Consider the following 18502-nt stretch of genomic DNA (forward strand, 5'->3'; position numbering starts at 1 on the left):
AGAAATTCTGGATGTGATCACAAATACATTTTAAGAGGTAAATATTTAAAATTCAGACATTCATAACATTTTTTAAAATGAACAAGGCAATGTCTTAGCTACTCAAAGCCGACTGCCAGCAACACACCTCTGCTGTCAAAGACACGCCTCCTAATTCTTCCCAAACAGTTCAACTGGGAACTAAGCATGTGCAGACGTGAAGTATGGGGTCACTCTCATCCAGACCACCACAGACAAGAAGGCAACAGGCCTCTGAGCTGAAGGGAAACCTGCCCCGATACACACCCAGCCAGGGCCGTGCCTACTGGTTCGTTTCTTAATCACGGAAGCCTTCTTCCTGAGCTTCAGCCCACCCAGAGTGGAAAGGGAGTGGCTTAGTTCACCACCACCTCTCTCTGGTGTGTGGTACCCTCCCCAGAGCCCCCCTCTCCTCATCCATTCATGAATTACATGATTCATGTAAGCCTTGAGTCAAGTCCCAAATAAAATGCCATTCCTCATTTAGAGGAGAGAATGATGATGGTGATGGTGATGATGATGATGATGATGATGATGATGATGATGATGATGATGATGATGATGATGATGGTACTAAAAATGATTTCATTCAGATGTGGTGTGACTTTTAAATCAAGGAGATGAGCCACTTTAAAATGCCATTCTGGTTACATGGCCTTCACCCAGGAGAGGCCTCCTTGGGAAAAAACTCATAATCCTTTGTTGGTGGCCTTCACCCTTGTGTTTCATTTGATGCTGACTTTGAGCTTGAGGATCCACACTAGGGGGACAGATTTAGCATTTATATTTCAAAAGCTTTCATACTGGAGAAAGAACCACATTCACACACAATTTCTTTAATATTTTTTAAAGATCATTTTATTTTTAAGTGTGTACATGTGTGTGTGCATGTGCATGTGTGACGTGTGTGCGCGTGTGTATGTTGTACACATCAGTGTACAAGAAGGCAGGAAGTATTGCATCCCTTGAAGCTGACAGTTGTGGGACACCTGACATAGGCACTGGGAACTGAACTTGTGTCCTCTTAACTCCTGAGCCAGCGCTCTAATCCTTACAATCACCACATATAAAATATCATTAGCTTTGAGGCTTTACATGATCTCGCTGTATTCTACTGGAGGGAGGAACCACTTTTTTAATGCGACAGCAGTAATAAGAAGGAATCTGAGGTCCTTTAAAAACAATTTTTAGTTTTTAAAACCATATTTTTCTTGTCTGAACCAGATTACCACCCAGGAAGAGTTGCCATGGTATTTCAGTGATATTTTTAAAATATGATAATCATCTGGGTTTGGAGCTGTCCTGAGAGAAAGCATATGTCTAGGCACTTTTGAATTTCTTCTCTAATTACTTACTGAAATGCAGAATGCAATAAAACCAAAGAAAAGTCCCAGCTCCCTCCCTGTGGTGCTCAGACAGATTCCAGCTCCCTCCCTGTGGTGCTGAGACAGATAAACAAGCCTGTCAGAGAGGCGCAGTCTACACCTGGTGGATGAGTTTGCTTTGCTCAACTGTGGACCTGCCTCAGTTTAACCCTTTTGCTAATTCCTCAAGTTTAACTGTTATTTATTTACTCTAAATATATGTTCTTAGTCTCTTATGAGAAAGATAGGAGGAAGTTTTCAGAAATAGAGAAAGAAATCTAAGAACAAGTTTTGGCTTCCGCCCAGCTTTATCGGTAAACTTTATATTGCTAAAGTATACTTTACAAGGGGTGAACTTCTCCCAGAAAAACTATGAATAATCAACCGTTACCAACCATAAAACGTTTTTTCTTGCGACTGTGATGAGTTTCAAATGTTACTTTTACTTTGTTTGGGGGAGAACAGAAGAAGAAAGGCGACTCAATGCTGCTCTTTGTGAAGTTAATAGTCTTGTTTAAAGTACAAGACGATGACAGGGTCATGTCATAAACAAGCCTGGGTACAGATCCAACTTGTAGTTAGAAGATGTCTGGGGAAGGAGCCTATAAAAAGATAAAACTCTCTTAACGACTCTTCCAGAGCAGTGTATAATTAGATACCTGGAAACCCTGCAACGATCCATTAGGAAGGCAGATTTTTCTCTGTACGCCTCAAGCTTCAGACATGATGCCAGCACCTCCAGTTGTTGATTGGTACCCTCCCTGATAATCTCAGAGACGAATCCTGGGCCAGAAAGCATAAGGTGGTTTTCAGAGGTGCACCCTCTTTAGACTTGGACCTGCTCTCTCCCTGTCCTGCTTGTGGTTTCCCACTGCTATATAAGAAGAGGGAGGCACAGAAGTGGTTGAGCCGAAGAGACGGGATATGGACAAAGTCACACTCCGGCTAGGGCAACTCAGGATCTCGTTTTGGGTCTGTTCCCTGCAGCACACGCTTCTTCATCCTTTATCTTACTCTGCTGTCAGGACCAGGCAGCTGGTTAGTTTTGCTAACCCTGTTTCTCTTTGATAACCAGATACCCTCAAACTCAGTCGTTTAAAATAACCATTTTATCAGATCTCACTGTGTTATGGAACGGGAATTTGGCCACTTCTGTACCCTGTCACTTCGGGCTCCAGCCCTTAGCAGGGTCAGCTGGAAGTCTTGAGGCCTCTCAGCCTGGCAGGACTGCGGTGGGAGCCTATCAGAGGCCAGTCCTGGCACAGGCTGACATCAGAACCGTCCACAGAAGTGCACACATTGGCATCTCCCCTTCACCCAACTCACGTGGTTTCTTGTGAGAAGACTCTCTGATAGGATTTTCCCTCCAACCTCTGGGTGGCCATGGGTTTGACCATCGTTTAAAGATATAAATCAGAACTAACCATCACAAATGACCAGTTTCTCTTAATTAAAGACAGCAGCGGTGCCCCTTCACCTTCTTGAAGTAGCAAATTTGAAGAAAAACTCATGAGTTGCGGTGTAAGCAAGCATCTGTCTAGGCAGTTCCTAGATACTGCATTTTAAATCACCTGGTCCAGCATGCTGAAACACAACTGTCATGCGACTGGCCGGGAGACTGAGGCAGGAGGATCACAGAAGTTAGAGGCTAGAGTGAATCCCAGCCAGGCTGGGTTGCCCTGTGAGACTGTATCTCCAGAACGAATGTGTGTTGGCTACCTCTCATCTCCTTGAGTTAACAATTCTACTGCTGATCATGCATCCAGGAAAGTTGCTCACAGTGAGAAAAAAATATCTCTGTGTACAAAGGTGTGCTTCACTCCTCTGAGAGGCTAAACATGACTCATGAGAGAAAGATTGGTAGAAATGAGATCAATATCGTGCCATCGTGTGCAGCCATTGAACTACAAATGCCATGTCTGTGGGAGAATGTTCTCATGGAAACAGCAAAATACAGTTATAAGTGATGTGAGTAAAGGCTGTGTTCAAACTATGCTTATGGGAACAGCAATGACCAGGGACTGCTGGTACACACCCTTAATCCTAACACTTAATCCCAACACTTAATCCCAACATATAAATCAGACTAAAGGCTGCTCAAATATAAGAAAAGTGTGTGTGTGTGTGTGTGTGTGTTAGAAAATAAACTTCCAAGAAAAAAATTCAACGTTGCAGCATTTAGAGTTTCATAGTTCCCACAACTTCCCCATGTCTGTCCACTGTCACAGGATGTCGTCTATTGTCACTCCTGTAGTCATTGCCTCATCTCACAAAGATGTTAGCGAGATCAACGTGATTACAAATGGAAAACATTCTGATTCTTCGTGAGATGAGTCAACAAAAGACTGGACTGGTTATGGGCCATTTAGTGAAGTATCTGCTGAAAACCACTTCTGTGTATAGCAATCTATATCAGCATATATGTGTCCGAGTGTGTGTGGTGTGTGTGTATGTGTGTATGTGTGTGTGTGTGTGTACATGCCTGTGCGTGCATGCATGTGCATCTGTGTGCCCATATGCATGCTGCACATGTGTATGAACACGCACACCTGCATGTGTGCGCTTGTGCATGCACACGTGTTTGTGTGTGTGCGAGCGTGCACTTGTGTGTATGTGTACACATGTGTGTGTGCCAGTCAGACTTACTTGTGATACCATATGAAATGAAGCTAATTTATAAACATATTCATCACATTGTCTTACTTAAGCCAAACCCTAGACACCAGCTAAGACACCTGCTTATTACTCTTTTGTGAGGAGAGGTGTTTTGCTTAAATCACCTAACTGAGGTGAGGGAAGGGGACAAGAGGCAGATGCATCTTGGCTCTCAGTCCTGAAACACAGACATCTGGTCTCCACTCCAGCTTTTACTGAACAGTGGGCTGCCAAATCAATAAGCCACAAAGAAGAGAAAATAGAACTGGAAATCAAAATAAGCACCAATCTTTATCCTACTGTAAAAAAAATATGAATTTTAGGATAGAGTTTGTACTCTACAAAAGGGTTTTCATGGTCTGTTCATAGAGCTGCATTTTATTCCATTCTGAACAAACCTGGGGTTTTTCCAGGCATTCTTATGCATGCAAATCTTACTTACCCTAAAAACATTTTGCAAACCACTTCTCCAGAAGATTGAGATGCGCATCTATCATGTGGTATCATTATACGATACAAAATATATACTGTATGGAAGTTTACATGTTCTAATCTCTAAGCAAGTCTGGTAAAGAATGAGGCGTTGTCATTCTTAGGAGCCGTGTTTCACAGACCCATACTGTGTAGACATACTGTGTGAGGTGGTGAGCAAATATAGATGACAGGGAGTTCATTTGGTGAATGTGGGTGACTTGTGCATAGCCTTGGCTCATTAATTAATCTTCAGCAGTCACATGTGCATCCTGCAAACTCAAGCACACCTGTATCCAATGCTTTGGTCTGTTTAAAGCCTTCTTCTGTCTGGCACTATTCAATGAAAGCTATAAAAAGAAAATGTTTCCTTTCCATTACAACAGGAAGCAAAATTTCAAATGAATCCACAAAAAAAAAAGAAAAGAAAAGAAAAAAAAAACAAAACAAAAAAAACAAAAACAAAAACAAAAAAAAGCCCATGTCATTAAAAAAAAAATAAAAAGGACCACGGTGCGTCTCAGGTCTTCTCTTTACAGTCTGTGAGCATCCAACCACAACATCAAATCAAAGAGCATGAACTTTCGTCAGACATTTAAGCGTGACTGCTGACAAGGAAACATTAAATAACCAGACATGGTGGTACGCAGTTGCAAACCCAGCACTCGGGGAGTAGAGCGAGAGGATCAGGCACTCAAGGTCATCTGAGGAAATGATTTGAGTTGTAGGCTATCCTGGGCTACGTGAGACACTGTCTCAACTCATACACATCCCAAAAATATTGAAAACGAGAACGAAAGTAAGCATGGTTTCTTAATGCCAGAGGGCTATTTATATCCTATTTACTATTCATCCACACTTGTGCCCTACCATCCATGTCAACCATGCTCGTCTGTTGGGCTGTTGATCTGAAGGTTAGAAGGAAGATATCTGTAACTCATATTCTCTGGCACAGGTCTATAATGGGATAGATACTTACCAGATGGTGTGCATTGAACCTGCCACCTGGTAAAGTCCAGTCTGATGGTGTCTTGGAGTAAAGGAAGGGAGGAAATGGTGAAATAGGTGTGGTCATGATTCACTTGGGGATTGAATACTTCATTGGTAATGTTTCCAGTTTTGTTAATAGATCAAGAGAAGCCAGGGCCGGGCAGTGGTGGTGCACACCTTAACCCCAAGACTCAGGAGGCAGGGCCAGGCCAATCTCTGTGAGTTTGAGGACAGCCTGGTCTACAGAGTGAGTTTCAGGACAGCCAAGGCTACATAGCGAGGCCAAGTTTTAGGATAGCCAAGGCTACATGCTCCCCAAAAGCAAGTATATAGAGATATAGATAGATGATAGATAGACAGATAGATGATAAATAGATGGATGGATGGATAGATGATAGATAGATAGATAGATAGATAGATAGATAGATAGATAGATAGATAGATAGATAATACACACACACACACACAGGACATCCTAGCAGCTCTCACTACCTTACCTGTATCCCTCTTCCCCCCACCTTAACGCACACAGGTACACCTACCTCCTGGTGCCACTTTCTAAAGGCACTAAAATTTTATTTTTGCCATTATTTATTTACTTACTGCCTTACTGACAATTTCATACACATATACAATAGTAACCTCCCCATTACCCTCTCTTGTCCCCTCCCCCTCTCCCTGAACCCCCTCTTCCTGACCAGTCCTGTCTCTCACCTGCCCCTCAGTTCAATAAATGTTGCTTATGAGCTTGGGCAGATTGGGCAGATGGACAACTCGCCAGTGGCCACATTGCTGAAGAAAATGATACCACCTCCCTCTGTCTGTCACCACTAACAGCCAATGGTAGCTACTCAGGAAGGGGTGGAGCCTCATGGGTACCACCCCTTGATAGACGGCTGAAGGGCCCAGTCCCGTGAAGGCCTTAAACAGACCTCCATCGCTGCTTCATGTTCATGGTTGCCGCACCCACATTATATCTGGGTGACTGTGTTTTATAGCACTCGTAAATTTTAGATCTTTATAGATTTTAGACTCAGGCCTGGCAGGCCGTTTCCAAATGGGCAAGCTGGTTTGCTTCGTTTCATTTTATTTCCCATCAGGGCTCGCAGAAAATTCCTCAAAAGCCAATGGTTATACTTCTGTTCGGGGAAGGCATTTTCCAGTCAAAATTAGTTCAAAATATACTAACAACGTGATTTACCCCCCTTCTTTTCTCTTCCTCCCTCCCCCTATCCTGTTCAGGTACAGAGCAGTGGCTTCCTGGAGCCGGGTTCAAGGAATCGGGATCCCCTTGATTACCGCCATTGAAATTGTCTCCATCTGGATCCTTTCCTTTATCTTGGCCATCCCAGAAGCAATCGGCTTCGTCATGGTACCCTTCGAATACAAGGGCGAGCAGCACAGGACCTGCATGCTCAACGCCACGACCAAGTTCATGGAGGTATTGATCATGCACGCAATTCACTAACCACATCAAGTTCAGTGTTTTAATTTAAAAACGTCCTAAAGCTCAAACTGAGTTAGTTGGGGAGGGGAGGCACTGTGCACTCCACTGTCTTGAGGCCTGCTGCCATCTCCACAAGGCTGACTGCCTGCCAGACGATCCTGACTTGTGTGTAGCTTCCTGAATAGAGCTACTCTGTTATCTCCCCTCTCTTTTTTTTTTTTTTTTTTTTTAGAGCTGAGGACCGACCCAGGGCCTTGCGCTTGCTGAAACAGCGCTCTGCCACTGAGCTAAATCCCCAACCCCTATCTCCCCTCTCATAGCACAGCGATAGACAAAATCGGCTTTCTGTATCAAAGAATTATTAGTAAGTCTTGCTTACTAAGAGAGACTACCTCTGTGTGTGCAAAATGTAATTTGTTTTTATGGTTAGCAGATACGCGCAAGACATTCCATCTGACAGCCACGTAGATGTTACTTGAGGAAGCACAGCTAGCTCAGATATTTTTCTGAACACAAATCTCATTTGCCCTAAAGATTTTTGACAAAACCTATGCCCTGTGAGGAATCATTGTACAGCCATGAAACTATAGGTTCTGATCTAGAAGCAAATTTGGTAAGGAATTAAACATCAAGATTCCTCCGAGCGGGCTTGTACTGCACATATGCAACAGTGTTTATGGGGCTGATATGAATGCAGACAGACTCAAAGGCTGATATCTGAGAACACACCAATCAATCAATCAATAAAAGAACTCAGGAAAATTGGCAAACTGGCAACTTCAAAATCAAAATCATTTTCTTACTGCCTTTTAAGTAGCTCAGGTTCCACAATGAAAAACAGGACAGGTGGGTGACTCGGCCCGTGTTTAGGGGATGGCAGACAAGCATTCTAGACTGCAGCAAAAGGCATTAGAGGAGAAATGGTCCTCTACAAAGGCACTTACTGGTCCCTGGAAAGGGACAAAATCAAACAGGTGTTGCCTCAAAGCCTACGATTCCTGTGTAAGGGGCTTGAGGAGAGGGAGGCCAGGCGCTGGCAGGTTCCCTCGGGCTGAAATCTGGGTATGGGTTAAACTGGTGAGATTTCAGGTCACTCCAAGTCTAGAGTACACTTTTTTCTAACATAGCTTTCTATCTTTTTTCATGCTCCTTCCTTCCTCTTTGCCATCCTCTAGCCTGTCCCAAGGCCCTTTCCAGTGTCTAGCTGAGGACATCAGTTCAGAAATGAAACTGCGTGACCCCTTTCTCAGTAGGTCCCTCCCACGGGGGAGGGGGCAGGGTACTCCATCCTGCGCTGTCCTGGGTCACCTTCCAGAGCCCAAGCAACAGATTGTGGGCCATATCCACTCAGCCTGCAATTCTGTGGGAAGAGGCTACAAACACTGGGTGGGGGAGGGAGCAGAGGGGGCGGGGAGGGGCTCAAAGGATGTTTGTGCTGTGCTTCCAAACAAGGACAGAGGCCAGATGCTCTGTTCCAGTCAGAGACCCTTCTGCAATGGGGTGGACTAGGAAAGATCTGTTAATAAATGGGAAAAAACTAATTCCTTTGGGAGTTTGCACTTAATGCAGGATAGAATTCAGGGTCTATGAACTTGGATGGGGAAAAAATGTATTTGTTTTCACTAAATTTCCCGTAAAATGTATTATTTCCTCTGATTTTAAATATAGATAATAATTCACTATATTGTTTAAGGGTAGCATGGCTTTTTTGAAGAGAAAAACAAAGTGGCCATCTTAAATCAGTAATGTTCAACATTTTGGTAGGTTTTTTTTTTTAGTCATTATATTATTTAATTAGAATTACATAATGTATAATTTGTTGATGAATACATATCTTTACCAGAAGTTTATTTTCAGTACTTTGCTAGCTCCATTTCTGTGTAATTGATTTCCATTGTGGACACATATATTTAAATGTGTGTTTATTAAAATATAATGTTGAGGTCTGGAAAGTTAGTTCAGTTAATAAAGTGATAAGATTCAGTCCCCAGAAGCTATGCAAGAAGCTGGTCAGGGTGGCACAGGCTTGTAAAAACCAGTGCTGGGAAGGAGGAGGACTGGAAAGGCCCCCATGTGAGACCCTGACTCAAAAAACAAGGTAAAGGACTCTTAAAGAATGATACCTAAAGTCGTTCTGTCCTATACACACTCATACATGAACACATACATGCACACATGCACATGAACACATAAAACATGCATAAACACACAAAATATTGTCCTCAGAAGGAATTCTCACTCTCAGCAGATTTCCAAGGGGGTTTGTGGTGGTTCCAGAGACTTGCCTGGACTTCTGTCTTCTGGAGTCATTTTCAGATTACTTAAACAGTCATAAAGGGCTCCTGTTCATACAGAAGCTGTCAGTACTCAGGGAATAGGGTGATCCTATTTTTTTTTTCTTTTTTCTTTTTTTTTTTTTTTCAGAGCTGGGGACCGAACCCAGGACTTGTGCTTGCTAGGCAAGCGCTCTACCACTGAGCTAAATCCCCAACCCCAGGGTGATCCTATCTTAAGGAACTGGTCAAACTATCACAGGAAGCCATGTTAGCCTCCAGAAATAACCTGGAGAAAGAGCACAAGGAAAAAGCATGTCTTCCCAAGGTTGAGGAAAATTCATTAGAAGAAAGAGTTGAGTACCGTTCTCCCACTTTGATTTTTATTCTCCATTAGAAAGACAGGAAACTGGACATTCTGGGTTTGTATAAATCCTTGCTCACAGAGAGAGAGTGTGTGAAATCAGCCTTTAGCTAGAATGCCCTGCCTCCACCGTAGTTTCCAGGTGGCAAGTATTAAGAGAGAGAGGAGTTATTGCTGGCTGAGCTGGCTGACTCTGGGGTCACATAGCAGACATACCAGGCAAAGGGCTAACTGCAGCTACACAGATAAGCCATTCATTGATAGCCTTCACGGTTCCTAAATGAGGCACTCATGGTAAGTACACTTTAAACACAACAATCAAAAAGTCAGCCGATCTTATCAAAATGCCGAGGCTCATCAATGAACATGAACGAAGTCCAATCCATTGTATGAACTTTAAGAGGAGGCTCTCTGTACTGATTCATTGTGCAGTAGAAATCAGTGTGTCGGCTTCTTAGGACCATCCTTCTAGGGATAATTAGACCATTTTAATATGCATTTTTTTCATGTGTTACAGCTCAGCAACATAGCACTTGCCTAGTGTGTGTGAAACCCTAGCTAGGTATGATCCAGTGATCACGTGATAACATGTGATTCAGTGATTAAATAAAAAAATACTGAGCACAAAGGCAGGGTCTTCACTGCTGACAGCGAGGGAGGGTGGATATATAAACTGTATCCGCGAGCACAGAGACTGTGCGGTGAGCAGGGCGCTTCACAGTTAGCTTTCATTCCAATGTCCCATCTTCCCTCTTCCTCCCTGGACAGTTTTACCAAGATGTGAAGGACTGGTGGCTCTTTGGATTCTACTTCTGCATGCCCTTGGTGTGCACAGCCATCTTCTATACCCTCATGACCTGTGAGATGCTCAACAGAAGGAATGGGAGCTTGCGGATCGCCCTCAGTGAACACCTCAAGCAGGTAAACCTCAGTTCATGAGAAGGTGGCCAAGGCCTCTTTGAATCCTCAAGCCAGGGTTGTACTGATCATTTATTTGCACACTTCACTAACAAGATACAGTTGCCTACAGTGTGCAGTATTCTAGGAACAATAGGCTAGACCACACAGTCTACTGTGAGATATTTCGTACCATCCAACAATGCGGATTAGTATATTCTATGGCGTTTGTGCAGCGTTAAAATTGTCAAGCTACACATTTCCCAGAACCTCTCTGTCATTGAACAACACATGACTATGTTGTATCTAACAGATTTACCCTTATTTTCTAAAAATAAAAATGTTCTCTTGGAGCTGTTTCTTTATATAGCCTTAGGAATTCCTTTGGGGGAATGGGCTCCTGCCTGTGAACCAGATGGCCACGGGGAGGCTGGGCTGAAAGATAGTTAACTTTTGACTATTTTGCCAAGAGTGTATTGAGCATGTGTGTATGGATACTCTCGGGAGTGCCAGAACAGAAAGATGCATGTGGCCATCTTTCTTTGTGGGGTCTGAAGTCTAGTCGTAGAATAAAATACAAATAACTAGACAACAGAGTGATGGAGTGCAGCCCAGGAAGCAGTAGAGCATACAGCCAGGGCACACAGCCATACAACAGACAGTCATACAGCACACAGCCCTACAGCACACAGCCAGGGCACACAGATGTACAGCACACAGTGGGGGCACACATGAACTGGCACTATGGAGAAACTGTCATGGATATGGGGAAGGGGGAGGAGGGAAGGAGAATGTGTTATTTGGTGGGGAAGCAGAGGACAAAAGCTGCTTTAGTGGGAAGGGAAAGATCCCTGGGAGAACAAGGAATGGACACCAGCACTCAGGAGAAGGAAAATGGACAGAAATTTGATCCGAGGAGCATCTCAAATGGGACTTGTTATAGGAAATCTAACTGAAAACAGAATAAAATGGGTGAAATCTTGGAGGCCCAAACCTTTAGAGGAATTTGACCACGCCAGTGTGAATAAATGTATCTTTTAGAAACTGCTAGAACAGTTATGTGTGCTTTGGGGCTTTAGAAGGCAAAACCTTACTCTTCCACTTCCTAATCATGTGACCTTGGGCAGATTACCTCATGTCTCTAAGCTTCCAGTTCCCCCTAAGTGTATAGTAATACACATAAGGTACCTAATAGTATCCAGGTCCTAGTAGACAGTCAGAAACAACTAGTTTACGATTCATAGAGTTAAAGTAAGAGTGCACGTAAATTCTTGGTAGCACCGAGAAAGTATATACAAACATTTGATTATACCCACAGGCAGCACTAGCAATCCATGGAGTCCCCACAGCCACACATGGGCACACATTAGCACAGGCCAGCTCTGTGCTGACTTCCTCAGCCCCTCGTCTACAAACGGCCATAATAATACATGAATCAGTGCTATTGTGAGTCCCTGAGGAAGTGATGTGCGTATGTGTGCCCTGTAAGTTCTAATGTGTCACAAATGGTAGCAATTACCTTTGACTGGCAATAGTGTTTACTTTGAGAAGCTTTAGCCTAGCTTTGTTCAGGCATGAAGGTTGCAGATACTTCAGGGACAAAATTAACCCTTGGAGGCCAGATGGAGGTGGATCTCTATGAGTTTGGGGCCAGCCTGGTTTACATAGTGAGCACCAGGCCAGCCAAGGATGAATAGTGAAAGCTTGTCTCAAAAGACAAAGACAAAAGAACAGCTTTACAAAGCCCACAGTCCTAAAAATCGGAACACTTTGTCTCTTCTCCAGACAAGTCTCTGAAACTGTACCAGAGACTGAGTTTGGTCTCATGACTGTGGAAGATCAAGGGCTCCAGGTCTTTGGGCTTCTGCAACAGTTTGGGATAGCAGAATCTCTGGGAAGGGATCTACTGGAAAGGTTTGCTGTAGGCTTCCTGAACTTAATGTTAGATGTCTTGGATTGAGTCAACAGAGTTATTTCTGCAGCCTGTTTCCTGTCAATATTGACCCATTACTAACAGATTGCATTTTATGTCCCTCAATATGAGTGCGGTGGTATACCTCAGCAGTCTGGACTCAAGCGAAGGGATACAGATAATTCCTAACCTCTGGCTGGTCAGACCATGAGTAGACTGAGGGACTGGTGAGGCTTCAGTTGGAGTCAGTCATTTTCAACACGTCATGTGCCTCTAATCATCACTGCTGAAAACCCCTCCCTTACCCTTCGGTTTGCAACAGCAGGACTTTGAAAACTACACATCACTAAAAAGGAATTTTAAAATTAGATGCAACTCTCAATCCAGGCATAGTGGCATATGCCTATAATCTAAACACAAGAGAGACTGATACAAAAGGATCTCTCAGGCACAGGAGTTCACGACCAGCCTGGGCAATGAAACAAGACCTGTTTCAGACGGAATAAGTAAACAGTAAATAAAAGCAAAACATTTTCAACAATAGCTTCAAGACCAAAAGTGAGTGAAACAGGTTGCTTTTTTTATGCACTTGTTGATTTTCTTGCTATGTTAGGTCTCCTTGGCTGAGGTGCCATTACTAAGGCCAATTACCTAATAACTCAGCACATAGCTAATCCCTAAGTAGTCACCTCTGGCCATCTGTGCTCCTTGAAAACACACATGCCCACATGCTTAGACTCACAAACACACATGCCTTCATGTTTAGACTCACAAACACACAAGCCCACATGCTTAGACTCACAAACACACATGCCCACATGCTTAGACTCACAAACACACATGCCTTCATGTTTAGACTCACAAACACACAAGCCCACATGCTTAGACTCACAAACACACATGCCCACATGCTTAGACTCACAAACACACATGCCTTCATGTTTAGACTCACAAACACACATGCCCACATGTTTAGACTCACAAACACACATGCCCACATGTTTAGACTCACAAACACACATGCCCACATGTTTAGACTCACAAACACACATGCCCTCATGTTTACACTCACAAACACACATGCCCTATGTTTATACTCACAAACACACATGCCCACATGCTTAGACTCACAAACACACATGCCCACATGTTTAGACTCACAAACACACATGCCCTCATGTTTTTTTTTTTTTTTTTTTTTTGAACTGGGTACAACTCAGGGCCTCACACTCTGGCAAGCGCTCTACCACTGAGCTAAATCCCCAACCCCACATGCCCTCATGTTTACACTCACAAACACACATGCCCTATGTTTATACTCACAAACACACATGCCTTCATGTTTAGACTCACAAACACACATGCCCTATGTTTAGACTCACAAACACACATGCCCACATGTTTAGACTCACAAACACACATGCCCTATGTTTAGACTCACAAACACACATGCTTAGACGAAACCACGGTGTAACTTGGGCCCGTTCCTGCTTCCCTCCTGGCATAGATTTCTGCTGTTGTCCTCAGGGCATCTCAAAGCTGGCAACTACCCAGAAGCATGGTTAATGGCTCCTCCATGAGATGACCGCACTCTGGGTCTTCAAAAGTGACATCATAGGAAGGCCACTCTCCAGACCCTTCCATGGAGTCTCCTCCCTCCTTGGGTGTCACTGTCCCTGCATGCAATAGCACTAACCATGATCCCTGTTTGCACACTCTTGCCCTTAGCGTCGAGAGGTGGCAAAGACCGTCTTCTGCTTGGTTGTTATCTTCGCCCTGTGCTGGTTCCCTCTTCACTTAAGCCGCATTTTGAAGAAAACCGTCTATGATGAGATGGATAAGAACCGGTGTGAACTGCTCAGGTACGACTCACGGTGCCCATTTCATTAAGAAAATGGTTTCACAGCTTTTTACATTCATAAACCCCGAAACTTAAAGTTGTAAACTCTGTTGTATCTTTTGAGCTGATACAGCCTATTGGTGATCCCAATGTCTGTGTGAGTCTTGTCTATAATCTTGTCACTTCCTTCCTGAGGCAGTGCATGGGGCTTCCGCTTCCCTGCAGTGCTTCTTATAAGAGCCTAACTGCTACCCATAAGACATTGCTCTGGCAGGAGAGATGCTGATCTGGTGGTAAATGCCCCTCGGCGGGTCTAGAGCGACATGTTCTAACGACCGTTTTCTTTTGCTCCAGCTTCTTGCTGCTCATGGATTACATTGGCATTAACCTGGCAACAATGAACTCTTGCATAAACCCAATAGCTCTGTATTTTGTGAGCAAGAAATTCAAAAATTGTTTTCAGGTAAGACTGTTTTTCAAATTCTCTCTCTCTCTCTCTCTCTCTCTCTCTCTCCTCTCCTCCTCTCCCTCTCCCTCCCTCCCTCTCTCCCACTCTCTCTCTCCCTCTCCCTCTCTCCCTCTCTCCCCCTCCTCCTCTCCCTCCTCCTCTCCCTCCCCCTCTCCCCCTCTCCCTCTCTCATACTCCATAGCAAACAGGCACAGCCAATTCCAGTTTTTCTACTGCTTTGATCAGGCACCCTCCTCTTCATTCAAAAAGTGAAAATCACTTTTCGTTACCTAAAAAGAAGGTCAAAACTGTCATCAGAGCAGTATATATTCAGATGACACTTTCAGCAGTTGATGCTAAAAGGACTGACTTAATTGCATTCAATTTACTGCCTTTCTTCAAATGGAAGGCTCAAATCTAAGCACTCTGCATCCTAAGTACAGAAAGCCAATTCATTGTCCTAGACTTTAGTCAGCCTCAGGCAGAAGTCAGTTCTGGGGTTGAGAAAGCTCTCACTAACAGCAATTAACCCGGTGCATTCAATAACAGCCTTCTCAGAGTTGGAGAGGTGGCCCAGGAGTTAATGGCATTTGCTGCTCTTGCAGAGGACTCCGGTTCCATTCCCAGCATTCATAAGGTGTCTTAGAACCACCTGTAACTACGGTTCCAGAGGACTCAATGCCCTCTTCTGGCTTTCTTAGACCCCAGGCACACTCATGGTGCACATGCAGGCAAACACTCATACACATGAAATTAAGTTAAATCTTAAAAAATAATAAATAATAACCTTTCCAAGGAACAGAAATACTTATTTCAGGGCATCTGTGCTACTGTGCTTTCTCTTGTAGTCGCTTTCTTGTTTCAAAGCTCCTTCCAGACATGTCAACAATACCTTGAGGAACTCCCATGTCTTACTGACGTCTCACTTTCTAGTTCTGGAATGACTTTAGCACAGCCCTAATGTTACTGAGTTATGTTATCTTGGACCAAGACACTTTCCTTAGCTCACAGTGTACTTTATGCATGATAGAGGTCAGGGGAAGGGGTCCTGAAAGCAGACAACCTTAGCACAGTTCAGCATCTGCTAATGGTCTCACCGCGGGTGTCAGCGCCCCCTCCAGCTCCCTCAGTTACCTCACCACAAAAACTGATGAAGCAAGTAATCATCCAGTAAGTAGAATTCAGTGTGGATGGATAGACAGACAACAGACAGACAGACAGATGCACGTGCAAACAATATGAGAGAGCTACTGCATAATATTGAAAAGGAAAACACAGTAACTACCCTCACAGACCCCATGATCTAAATAGAGACAGACATATTACCCAGAAGACGGTACAAACAGCTGAGAGTTGATAGCGGAATTTCAGCTACCATGGCCTTGAGGTCTCCTCAAAGAGCTGGAAGTAAAATGGGTTCACTCACACACAGGTCCTAACTAGTATATTTCATATTTGATATCATGTGCTGATTACTTTATATATTAATTAAAGGGCAAGAGAGGCAAGGGAACATCCCCGTTAAAAATCCTCAGAAATTAAACACACACCCAAGCAAACGGCCAAGGGAAAGAATCAAGTCTTGAGAGCCCTTGCTTCTAATTTACATTCTGTTCTTCCTATTCTTAGGCCTTGCTGTGGTCCTTCATAAAGAGGGGTCAACAGCACCCACAGCTGGGTCTGTAGTGAGGGTCACCTGAAGTACTGACAGATACCAAGCACCTCGTAAGGAATTCACTGATGAAGAAGCAGGCCCTCCAGGCCCTTTCCTCGCTGGAAGAGCCCTGCCTCCAACCAGCACTGCTGTCCCTCCCCTTAAACACGAGGAACAGAACCAAAATAAAAAGCAGGAGACCTTTGCTCCTAATCTCTGCCTGGCCATGACAGGCTCTGGCTGTCCTTGGCTGTCCTTGGCTGTCCTTGGGCATCTCTCACTGGATGGCCCATGCTTTCATGTGTGACTCAGAATGCTCGGCAGGCTGACTGGGTAATTTACACACACATTCTCTTTCTCTCTCCCTTTCCCACCCGCAGTCATGCCTCTGTTGCTGTTGTCACCAGTCCAAAAGCCTCATGACCTCGGTCCCCATGAATGGAACGAGTATCCAGTGGAAGAACCAGGAGCAGAACCACAACACAGAACGGAGCAGCCACAAGGACAGCATGAACTAACCCTGTGCAGAAGCACCGAGCAGCTGCGCTCCCAAAACCTCCCAGGTCTCTCCCCTGCTTTTTGTCTAAGTCCAGCCTAAGAGAAGAAATGCTCTCCTGCCCTCGCAACAGCACATGATGGACCGGTTCCACTCACAGCCATGGGTCTTTCCTGAGTACTGTACATGATTTGCATACCGTGCATGTCATTTCCAACACTTGAAAATTAGGACAACTGAGGGGGGAGGTGACAGTTCAAGGAAACCATGTGTCTGCCATCTTTGCTTGAACACAGAGTTTGCAAGTTCATTTCCAGCTTCCGTGCAGTTCTGTGGAACAGCCAGTGGGCACTGTTCATCCTAAGATTCTAGAGCAGTGGTTCTCAACCTTCCCAATGCTGCAACCCCTTAATACAGTTCCTTATTTTCCAGTGACCCCCCAACCATAAAATTTTGTTGCTACTTCATAACTATAATTTTGCAACTGTTATGACTTGTTTTATCTATCTGATATTTCTGATAGTCTTAGTCTGTCCCGATGAAAGGGCCATTCGATTCGAAAGGGGTCACAACCTACAAGTTGAAAACTACAGCTCTAGAAATTATGTTGAATTTGAAGCCCCGTGTCTAAAATCCTATAACTGGAGAGGTGAGGGAAGATGATCAGGTGTTCAAGGACAGACTCATTTACAGAGTTCAGAAAAGCCAGGGCTACATAAGATTCTCACAAAAACACAAACAGACAAAAAGTGTTTAAAAGTTATGACAAGATTCATTATTTTTTTACAACCAAACACATTGTGAGGTTGAAGTATTCTTTTGGAAATGACATTCAGTGTTGGGATTTTATAACTGCGTGGCACCTTAGAAATGATTGTTTCCTCTTCTATACATGCACTTTGAAAAAGAAGTGAGGAGGAGGAAGAGGAGGAGGAGGAAGAGGAATAGGAGAAGGAAAGGGAGGGCATCTGATGAGGAACTAGGTTCTGTTTCTAGGGTACTGCTTTGTTTGGAAAAGATGATTTCCAAAGGTGACCAATTACCACCAAAGCAGTCTAATAACTGTTAGCCAAAGAATTTTTAAGAACCTGTATTTTCTTCTTATGTTGTTGTTTGGTTGGGTTTTTTGCTTGAGGCTGGCCTTGAATTCACAGAGGTCTTCCTGCTTCTGCCTCCAAGGGCTGGGATTGAGGACACGTGCCTAGTGCTCTAGCTTGGGTATATGTTTATGCTAAATTAAAAATAATAATAATACTTAGGAGCTAGGCAAGGTGGCGCATGCCACAAGCTTCCTACTCAACATCCTGAGGCTGAAGCAGGGGGCTGTGAATGGGCGAGTGCCCACACTAACTAGAGGTACTTGCCTCCAAATAATAATAATTAATAATAATACTTAGGGCCAATGGTTCTCTCTTTCATAAGCCCAGTCCTTTGTAATGTGTTTTGTAATGTGAAACCATGTCCTGCAGCTTACGTGTCACTGAAGTATGGCGAGACTTCCAGCCCTACGTCAGAAGCATTCCTACGAAAAACATGCTGGCTGGTTCAGGAGGGCCTGGACATCTCGTACAAGCTCCACAGTAGTAGCACATATAGAATGCATGCTTCCTCCTACGCTCTCAGGTCCTCCTACTGTGAGGACTGGCTACACTCCTGCCCATGCCTTCTTCCAG

At 44.0% G+C, this 18502-nt stretch overlaps 1 protein-coding gene across 1 annotated transcript in view; it reads left to right on the top strand.

Moving 5' to 3' along the window:
- The window catches only part of Ednra (endothelin receptor type A), a 53814-nt gene extending 36958 nt beyond the window's left edge, over nt 1–16856 (top strand). Inside the window, exons 5-9 of the mRNA XM_032888147.1 lie at nt 6741–6939; nt 10351–10503; nt 14120–14253; nt 14586–14694; nt 16714–16856. Of these exons, the coding sequence (XP_032744038.1) occupies nt 6741–6939; nt 10351–10503; nt 14120–14253; nt 14586–14694; nt 16714–16851 (733 nt within the window). The 3' untranslated portion in view covers nt 16852–16856. The remainder of the gene's footprint in view (nt 1–6740; nt 6940–10350; nt 10504–14119; nt 14254–14585; nt 14695–16713) is intronic.
- The last annotated feature ends 1646 nt before the right edge of the window (nt 16857–18502 follow it).

This window comes from Rattus rattus, chromosome 17, assembly GCF_011064425.1.
Source record: "Rattus rattus isolate New Zealand chromosome 17, Rrattus_CSIRO_v1, whole genome shotgun sequence".
NCBI lineage: Eukaryota > Metazoa > Chordata > Mammalia > Rodentia > Muridae > Rattus > Rattus rattus.